This window comes from Hetaerina americana, unplaced genomic scaffold, assembly GCF_022747635.1.
Source record: "Hetaerina americana unplaced genomic scaffold, ioHetAmer1.1.p SCAF_13, whole genome shotgun sequence".
Taxonomy (NCBI): domain Eukaryota; kingdom Metazoa; phylum Arthropoda; class Insecta; order Odonata; family Calopterygidae; genus Hetaerina; species Hetaerina americana.
This window is the reverse complement of record NW_027286403.1, coordinates 4491489-4502299: the sequence shown is the minus strand read 5'-3', so window position 1 is coordinate 4502299 and position 10811 is coordinate 4491489. Positions and strand designations below refer to the sequence as shown.

Sequence of the window (10811 nt, the reverse complement as noted above, 5' to 3'; positions counted from 1 at the left end):
TGTATTTTAGTTGATGCAGCATCACATATCATTTTTAAACAATACATTAATGTTGTCATTCTAGCATGTTGAATCAAATAATTCATTTCTTTTCTGAAGATTAAAATATAAGTTTAGTTAATATGTGTTTATTTTGGCTGAGATGAGAACTCATTATTTTGTGCATTCAGCAGCATGTGAAGAAAATGTGTTATTAATTTGGTAATTATTGCTAATATATTTTTTTCTAAATTTGAAGATAGAATCAAATTAAAAGTTAAGGATCATTGGTGTCATTGTATCGTCTCTTCTTTCCATTTGTTCGCGACGCCTTCGCACGCTCTCTCTGGTGTCCCCCAACCATCACAGCCGTTGGGCTAAACACTCTGGTTTCAATTTCCTGAAAATGGTGGAAGAATGATTCAATATCTCAGGTTATAGTAAATAAATAGTTTTGCAGATTCCATTACAAATTAACAGCTAATCTAATGGATTGTCATGCAAGAGAAAGAGAAGTGTTATTCAATAGGTTACTGGGATATGAATGAACATTAGAAATTAGACTGGAAGAGATAAACTTTGCTCTTACCTGTGCGGAGTGGTAATTCTCAATGTACCCTTTAACAGCTACCCAAATATTTCCTTCCACTAGCAATTTTGTGACAGCATCTATATCTGGAGCCATGTAGCGATCCTTATCCCATTCTCTAGAGAGGCAATAAATGTAATTTTTTATGTGCTAATTTAGCAAATCCAATGAAATTTTTTTTCACCTGTTTTACCCAAATACCCGAAGAAAATTCGGCAAGATGTTGGCAAATGAAAGCACTGTTCTCATATTTTTTTAATCAATTGAATGATTGCATATGCATCATTATTAATTTTTCACTCCCAAACAAAATAGATATTTAATTTAAATAGGGTTCTCTATAGGTTTAACATAGGATATAGAATGCATGACAAAGATATGAAATTAAATTATTGTTTTGGAGTGCTACACAGTGAACTGTAATGTATCTGTTGACATAACTAGAATATAATATGGTTTAAAACATTGATTTTACCACCATTCCAGTCAGCATACTTAACTGAATAAGCTGGCTGAAATGTTAGTGGACCTGTTGCTCTTAAAAATAGTAATATGAAAAATATGAGTCAACAGCATTTGGTGAGAGTCTTCACAAAATTTATGTTTCCCTTTTAAAAACCTATTTAGAAGATGTTATGGTTGACAAGGAAACAATATTTGGAAATATTTAACATAAATTGTCAAGTAAATGTTTTTGTTATTTGACTTAGTTTATGTATTGCTAATTTCTTTGTCACTTAAAATACTGATTGGTAGGTAATATTTAGCCTTGTATGCTTGGTTTAGTTTAGTTATTTCAAAACTAGCAAGCATACATACCTTGCCACTGATCGGACCACTTTGCAGACTTCTTCTAATGGTGTTGTTGTTTTAAGTGGCCTCAGAAATTCAATTGCTTGACATGCTGCTAATAGCTCAATTGCTATTACTCTTTCACAGTTTTCAATCACCTATAAAATGAATTAATTAGCAACAAAGGGAAAACATTAATAAAATTTAAATAATTGTGCGTTTTGGATTTGATGATCGAAATATGCTTGCAATTTGTACCAATTACAATAATCAAATGAGATTTCCAAAATGAGATTTCCTTTGTTTCCAAAATTATGGTTAGAAAATCATTCCTGTCTTGAATGCGAAAGTTTGAGATTCATGAGTTTACTTTCAGAACTGAATGTTATTTTTACCCCAGGTGGTCATTACTACCTATTTTGACTCCATTATATTTACTTATATATAATATTTATTATTTAATTGAAGGATGTTGTAGTTGGGATTGCTGTTGTTAAGCTCATTGTCCTTATGTGACCTATAGGAGACACAGAATGAACTTATTCATCTTTTATCATAACTGATCATAACAAAACAGCATATGCTCTCCAATGCAACAATTTCAGAGTATAAAAATCATTCGCCTTGACTGGGACTCGAACCCAGATCCCTCAATATCCGGTCGAGTGCTTTAGCCACTTAAGCTACCGAGGCGTCCTCTTAAACTCTGAAATTTTGGGGCTTTTAAAGAAACTAGATGTTGTGACGAAATACCGTACATACAATGTCACATGCATTCGTAGTCGTGCGCGAGGTGCCACTGTCCACGAGGACGCCTCGGTAGCTTAAGTGGCTAAAGCACTCGACCGGATATTGAGGGATCTGGGTTTGAGTCCTAGTCAAGGCGAATGATTTTTACACTCTGAAATTGTTGCATTGAAATGCACATTAGCGGATGACTCCGTTAAAAGTTACTGTTTCGGCATCTCCCGCAGTTTCTTTGGAATTTGTCAGCATATGCTCTGTTTACTGAGGCTGCCATCTATCTGGCTTTTCTGATATGTAAGAGCGAAAAAGAACAATGACTTAAGCTAGTGGGGGATGTTGTGATTCCAAAAAAAAATTATAATTTGAAATGTGTACCAATTACAGAATGGAGAAGGTGAAATGGACTGAGAAGAAAACAAATGAAGAAGTGCTTCATATGGTGTGCGAAGAGAGGGGTTTGTTGGGAGAAATCCTATGGATGCAGGAAAAATGGATGAAGGGCGTATTGATTGCAAGTGGGATGTTGAAGACTGTAATAGAGGGGAGAATGTTAGGTAAATGAGGAAAGGGCAGGAACAGGATAGGGCTGTTGGATGGGATGAAGGAAGGAAGTACTCAGAGATGAAGAGGGACTTGATGCAGAGTAGGTTGCTGGATTGTGTTTTGTTAGGAGTCACAGAATATTTATTTGGCAGTTGTGTACATCCAAAAACCTACCTTAACCTGTAGATTACCTTATAATAATCTCAAATTAGTGATAGATTGTTATTAATACCAAATTTGGAAGATTGGAGCAAGGCTTTGCCATTAGAAGTAATTACTAGGTTTAAATCTATATGCTAACCAACCATAGTGGATTGAGGAACTTACCTTAAGACATTTCCTAGCTGAAAAACAACCCATAGATACATGATCTTCAGTGCAGGCACTTGTGCTAAGAGAATCAACTGATGCAGGGTGACATAGAACTTTATTTTCTGAAACTAAAAGAATAAATTTGTTTTAGGAAAGAACTTGAGTTCATACAAAATTATTACTTTCTAGTTTAATTTTTACTAAAAACTTCTAATACTTCTCAAGATTTAAAATCATTGGCACATATGTTTCACCATGTCTCATTCCATATTAATACAGCTATATTTTAAATCAGAAATGTTAATTAAACAAGTGCCAATTAAAAACACATGAAACATTTTAGTATTTAGTATGTATACACATTGTGGCTTCAAGGGGACTCTAAAATAGGATTGATTTTTATGGTTGTAGGACACAGCTATGCTTAAATCCAGGGTGGCAACTAATAGAAATCATGTATTTTTGAGCTGAAATTTGGGACTGAGAAAAAACCAATAAATACCAAGACTTAAAAAATGTAATTTTTGCATATTTGACAGGCCTTACCAAGTGAAGCTGCAGTGCAATGAGCTAGCATGAATCCTGAATTCAGACCTCCGTCTTGCACAAGAAATGCTGGAAGTCCACTAAGAGCTGTAAAAAGAATAAATCTTCATGAAATATAGCATTGAAGTAGTTTCATAAAAGTCAAGAGTTAACTCCTTTTTATACTTTCTTCAACTTTCAATGAAGTCATCAAAATTTCCAGATGGATCATCAATATTCCATTGTGATTTTTCTAAAGAGAACAAGCAAGCCTTATGACACAACATCAATAATTTCCAGAAATAAATAATCATTCTTACGAAAATACAATAATGTAAACCAGCGAAAATTATGATTTTCATGAGTATTAAAAAATTATTTTATTGAGTATGTCAACTTTTTTTTCACAAATTATAAAAAAAGAAAATTTTGACTATCACAAGTCTTTAAGTAGTATAGGTATATAAGGGATGGCAGGTCTATGAAAATATAAAAGTACATATTTCAAGCAGTATTTTATTTCATATTTAGTGTAGGTACTGGAAATACACAGATATACTAGAAAATCTGTTCAATTCTGTTTATTTTCTATTGCAATATTCATTGTGCCTCAATCTTTGAGTGTTACCGCCAAATTTTTGTAATTACAATCATTTTGTTGGCTTTCCAAAGCTTTACCATAATTGATAAACTACAGAAACTAATTAATTAATTGCAGGATGTCATAATAAATAGAGTGTTTTTTGAGATTTTAGTAAAGTTCAAGTGCTGGCACTAGAAACTAAAGCCCAAAGAACTCTCACTGAGATATTGGTAGATATTTAGGAAAGGTGGGAACATAACAAAAAAAGATATCGAAAGTCATAAATGAAACCTTAGGAAAAGTAAATTGGAAAAGGAAGACAAAGCTATGGAAAACAGGGGTGATGGTTAGAAAGAAAGAAAAGAGAAAGAAATGGAAGAATGTAAAACAGAGTACGGTAGAAGTTAGTATTAAGAGTTGAATTAAGAGATCTGAGAAACAATTAGCACAAAAGAAGCATGGTGGAAAACATCGTGTGAAGTTTATAAAAGTTAACACAGGAAGGGTAAAATTGATGTGCTAATCAGGAAAGAGTAATTCATTGTCAGGAAGTAAGAAGTAAACGAAAATACTTACAATCAATGATAAGTGAGGAAAATTATCAATTGACCAAGTGATGATTCAAGAGAGATAGAAGGAATATATAGAGGAACTATATGGTAGAGACATCAAGCCAGCAAGCTTAGAGATAGAAAAGGATTATGACGTAGATGAGGATATCTTAAGTCCTGGCTTACTTGATGGTAATATAGAAAGGAAATTAAGGCAATTGATATCAAATAAGGCCATGATGACAAAAACATTCCTTTTCATAACTATTGAAAGGTTTAGTGGAAAAGAGAAAGAAGACTTTTCATTGACTAATTCACTGTATTGATGTGCGAGGAATTTGGCCAGAAATTTTCAAGAGATCAGTGTTAGTCCTATTCCAAAAAAGAGAAAGATAGCCATGAGTTAGAACTAAATAAGAATAAGTTTGATTCCCCATGAAATTAAAAGGATATGAAAAATATCAAGGAGAGGATGGAGTGCATGGTCAGTGATAACTTGGGAGATGAGAAGTTTGGGTTCAGATATGATCCATATGTTGCCGTAGCAGTAATGAGGTCACTGACAGAGAGGAACATTAAATACAATGAGAATGTATTTGGCTTTCCTGTGCATTTGGAGAAGGAGTTTATTTGAGTGAATTGGATATAATTAATAACTCTATTGCATAAAATGAAAGTAGATTGAGAGCTAGGAGACTTATCCGCAACCTGCACAATTCTCAGACTGCTCAGGTTTACACCTGAGCAGTCTGAGATTTGATAAAACTGACAGAAACTTGGCATAAACAGAGGGTCCAGATGGGCAGTAATAGGAAGAGGAGTAAGTCATAGTTGTCCATTATCACTTGTGCTTTTCAATGCATACGTATGTGGAGGAAATGGCTCAATAGGCATGGGGAGAACTGGGGCTGGGAATAATAGTTAGTGGAAATTCATTAAATCATGTTTGCAGATGATCAAGCTCTCATTTGTCAGTCAGTCAATGATTTTCATGCATTTCTGGGTGCATTGGAAAGTTAGGGCAATAGGTAGTAAGAGTTTTAGAGGAGGCATCTGAGAATACTGGAAGAAGGGTCTACTGCACTCCATATGCCATAATATGACCTGTGTATGTGACGTGAGTGGCCTCAATCCCGGCATGCCTGGACCCAGAGGACATATTGCCACAGTCAGAGAGAGACTAACTACCCCCTCTACACATGCAATACTTGAGAATACTTTTCTGAGTAACTTGAAAGTTGGCATTGCATTGTTGAGCTTAGGACAGCCGCTATAAATCTTTTAAAAAATGCAATTGGCTTAAAAATTGAAAATACAGATGCTATTCCCCAGGTGCCACCTGATATCTTCAATTTATTTTCATTATTCTCAGTGTTTCACCGTAATTTCCATGTGCCTCTTTTTCTCTGACCCTTTTGTTTTCTTTCTCCAGCCTGACTAACCATCATCCCCTTCCACCGGTCTGCCGGGAGTACCGATATCCAAGAAGATTACTTATAAATATTTAATGCACAGTTCTGTTCCCTCAATTATCAAAGTGAAAATTGTTAATAGCCTCCATTGCAAGGACACCCTGCCTTGATTTTTTTAGAAAAATAGCCCCAGTGGCAGGCAATCACCAACAGCATACTTTTGCTTCCAATTGAGTCTGCAAGGTGTACCACATGGCAAGCATTGGCCCAATCAGGGCACATTGAGCAACAAAGCAAAGAATCATGATTTTTAGTACATAGTCCTGCCAGAAGATATTATATAGGAAGAGCAAAATAGCTCGCTTTTAATGGAATTGCCTTTGGTATATGTATTTGCTTGCCACACTTCTGCTGATAGCATTGGCACCATACATGCCAATCTGAAAACATCATTAGTGGAGTGAGTTTGCATTGTTGCACACATCAAAACCACCATTGCAACTCTGGCAGCCCAGCTATGCTCATGAATGATTAATATGAAGAAGTGCAAATGGATGGAGGGTTGGGAAGTTGGAGAAAGGAAAAAAGTACAATGATGTAGCCAGATCCTAGCCTAGAATTTGATTTGGGAAATTTCAGAACTCATCCTTTTCCCTTAAAAGGCTTTATCATGAGAACTCTTTTGAAGAATAACACAGGTTTTTACCCATATATTGGCTCCAAAAATGTATGCACTTGCATATGCCAGTATTTCAGAAAAACATATTGAATTTACAGGTGTATCAATGGTGTGTATGGCATATGGAGTGCAGTAGATCCTTCATGTCCTAAGTTCCCCTGTATGTTAGAGGTAAAGTTAATGATCCCTGACCCTACTCATGAAGTGCTACCTTATGAGAACTACACCCTGTATAACTCCCATCCCTAGTATATTTAGGGACTAAATCTCTTTAAATTCCAATTTCAAGTGAATATATATTTATTCAAAAATGAATATATGATTTTGCAAGGGTACATTCTAATGATTTCTATTATTCGATTCTATTGATTAAAGGATGTAAAATAGTCCTTCATACCATTCAAAAATATTATATCTCCTTCAAGACGCTATTGATACTATTCTATACAATGGGAATTTTAGGTTTTTAGTTGAGTTTCATGTTGAAAAATTAATTGGTGTGTTTTAAGTGATTACATACCCAAATAACACAGTGGTTGCTATAACAAATAATGGCATATTCCTTAAAGGAAAATCTCTACAGGAATTTCTCTATTAATTCCAATAAATAAAACAAGAATTGCATCTCATTCTTGTGGTTATTCAATCAGCTTGGGCTCAAGAAAAACCTCAATAATTACCATTTTTAATTTAGTGGTGAATGGGCTTTACCTGAAAAAAATTTCAACTACAGATAAAATTCATGATAGGCACTAGACAGAAATTGACTTATGAAATATTTGATGATCTAAGTTTTATGGGACACCCTCAGTATAACAAAAGAAAAAAGAAATGGCCTGTCAGAGATTTCTTACCTGGATTAACAAGTCTCTCAGTTCTTCTTTCACTCATGGATGCAAGCTCGTGAACTCCTATGGCAAGATAATCTAATACCTTTGAAGGATATTCTCCATGAAAATTACCCGCTGAAATGATCTCACCTCTCTCTGCAAACACAATCTTGTTCATTGTTAAGAAAAATATTGCCTATTCAGGAACAAAATTCAATTTTCTATAAAAAGTTTATAGCAATACAATTTTTGTCCAAATGGATAGTAAATCACGTCCTAGGTGACCTTGTTTTTTGTCCAATTGTAAACATGCTTTGATGAAAAAAGAAAAGTTCCTTGTACTTTAAAGACCTTCATTAGTCCTCTCAATTTTTTGTTAAAAATATTGATTTGTGATTTTTTCTTGAATGATGGCATTCATTTTCTGGAAATGATGAATAAAATGTAGATGAAAATATAAAATTTCAAAAAGTACAAAGTAAATATTAAATAATTAATTAATCATAGAAAGAATGTTCTCAGAGGTATTGTATCTGTGTATAGAGCTCTCAGAAGCATTGCAGCAATTACTGAAAGATGTATTGTGGAGGTAGGTGTCTTTCAGAACTGAGAGACATATACAAACTACCTTGAGCCCGACTGGTTGATGGGCAAGAAGGGCTTCAAGAGGTACACTGTTTACCAAATGAATATTAAGGGGTGTGGTGTATTGACTATTGTAAGAAGTCAGACAGATTTCACATAGCCAATGCTTCATAAAGGTTCTTCTAGAAGCCCAATAAGAGATGAGAGGGATGGGTGAGAGATAGTAAGTGTGTGGGATAGGTGAGAAGTGGTACTCATGGAGCATAAATGCCACCTGACACATTTAATAGATCTTGTGTGGATTTTACTGTGTGGTTGATTTTGGTAAAGTTATTTGGTAGTTTTTAGAAAGTCCACTGGGGTTTCTAAATTGATAGAATTCCTACAAGCAATAGAAGGGCATTTAAGGCAAAGGTGAGCAGAGATTTTAATTCTCTTCTTGAAAGTTTTTTCAATATTGAAGTGGTAACTATTCAAAACCAACTCTAGTACTAGTAATTTTTATGGAAGGTGACTGACAGCTAAGGTCTTCTATTATGGCATTAGCCTACTCTTGTCGAAAGGTGCATGTAGGTTATTGTCCCATCTGATGGACGTTGTACTCACTCAAAGTGTTCTCCACAAAGCACCTCAAGTAGAAATCAGGTTATCACTGAAAAAATTTCTTGTCTCCAGGATTTGAACCTGGGTCCTCTCGGTGGAAAGCGTGTATGTTAGCCGCCACACCATCCCGATCCCCGCCAACTCTATTCCCATGTGTTAGCTAAGAATAGAACTTTCTCCTACTAAGTAGGCAACATGTGGTTATTGCCATTTTTTAAGCCTCAGAAAAGTTGACAGACTAATGCTAGCAGGCCAATGTGTACTACTCCAAATTATGGGCTTCTTCTCCCATGAATATGTGGTGGTAACTGATTTCACAAAGGATTTTTGTACACAAATATGAGCCGTTTCATAAGTTCTCATCTCATTTCAATGAGATATTATATTCAAGAAGGGATCTTAGGATCGATCAACATAAAGTTGCATAACTGAAGGTTAGCTATAGGAAGAGGTGTGTTTGGAGAAGAAATGGATGGACCCTTTGGATGGTTCAGAGTGAAGTATTGGATGGATTGAATAGTGATGCATTCTTCTATGTAAAAAGAATTACATGAGTAAAAGATAAGTAATAGACATATTAGAAACATATAATTGGTAGATGATATTTTTGAATGTGCAAATGGGTTCTGAAAGAAGGTTTGGTTTTGGAAATTGTTTTTGTGAAAAAAATTCAGCATTTGCAGCATGGATGGTCAGATGTTACACTGCCAGGAGTGATGCAGAAAGTGAGTAGGTGATATAAATGTGTGAAAGTAAGTAGTTGTTGATATGGGAGGAAAGGGCATTGTGCTGAGGACTTGTTGCTATTTATGAAGGGGTATAATTTATGTATTTGCTGTCTCTGGCGTGACTTTATGGAATTTACGTAACATGTTGAAATAAAATGAGATTTTGTCAAGAAGTGATTTTTGTTATCTGTATTTTAATTGAGATATCATGGAGAATATCTGTTAACTACTGTAGGGAAGAGGTATTGTAATAATTTGTGTTTGTTCTTGCACGTAAAGAATGCAAGGTGCGGAAAAATGTGACAATATTGAAAAGATTTCACCATAAAAATATTTGAATTTGGAAAAAAGCAGCAGAAAATCAATTTTAAACATTTTACTGAAAAATTATCAGTGCAGTAGAAAAACTAAAATTTATTCCTTAATTTTGAGGATCACGATGGTGAGGAGGCTAGCTCACAGATAGGATTGGGCCCAGGTTCAAATCCTGGAGACAGCAGATATTTTTCAGTGGTATCCCGATCCCTACTTGAGGTGCTTTATGGAGAGTGCTTTGAGTGAATACACTGTCTCCCATGTTCAAGTACTCATTCTTCCCTCACATGATGTGACTTTATGACAAAATTAACCCAAGTGCCCAAAAGGTTTTAATGATTAAGTCAAACAAACTAACTATTGCATGGTGTAGTACACGTAGACATATATATGTACAAGTTTTATGTATATTGGCTAACATACTTTATGATTAATGTAGGACTAGTACTTCTTCATGCATGACTGGTTCTTTAACACTCCCTACCACATACCATTTAAGAGCCTTTTAGGATATTAAGTAAGTGTAGATGTCATAATAAACATCAAACTTATTTCAAGCATGCTCATAATTTTTGGCCATGATATTGGCTAACATGAATTCATTTAACAGGATGTATTTCTCTGGTCCCTTCAGATTTTAATTAGCAAGAATGCACTGCAGTTATGCTGGTGCTACTCACACAATTCACATCAGGAATCTGATACCCAAAATCAGATTCAAATTCAAGTTGATAAATCACATCATAGAGCCTAAGGTGTAAAACACTGTTCGAATAATTAATTTGAGTTAAATACTCATAGAAGCATGATTTTGTTATCAGATGATTTGCTCATAAAATTACATCATAAGGGAAGCAGTTATAAAAGGATACTGGATTATCAGTCCCACTGTTCATTTCCACAGTGATGACCCCATGCACGAAGTCAATTGTGTCGTGAACGATTCCATGCACTTGAGGACAGCATCTTAATGTGTAAGCATCTTGCACCCGGTTACAAAATCTATGACTTTCTGAAATTGAAAATTTTAACAAAGTG

The 10811-nt window shown here is 34.8% G+C and overlaps 1 protein-coding gene across 1 annotated transcript in view; it reads right to left on the bottom strand.

Moving 5' to 3' along the window:
• Positions 1-256: 256 nt before the first annotated feature.
• Positions 257-10811, bottom strand: part of LOC139686118 (histidine ammonia-lyase-like) — a 37828-nt gene continuing 27273 nt past the window's right edge. The window contains exons 10-16 of the mRNA XM_071583302.1: positions 10646-10785; positions 7567-7711; positions 3509-3595; positions 2978-3090; positions 1388-1518; positions 569-686; positions 257-379 (exon numbers count right to left, since the gene is read on the bottom strand). Coding sequence (XP_071439403.1) covers positions 257-379; positions 569-686; positions 1388-1518; positions 2978-3090; positions 3509-3595; positions 7567-7711; positions 10646-10785 — 857 coding nt within the window. The remainder of the gene's footprint in view (positions 380-568; positions 687-1387; positions 1519-2977; positions 3091-3508; positions 3596-7566; positions 7712-10645; positions 10786-10811) is intronic.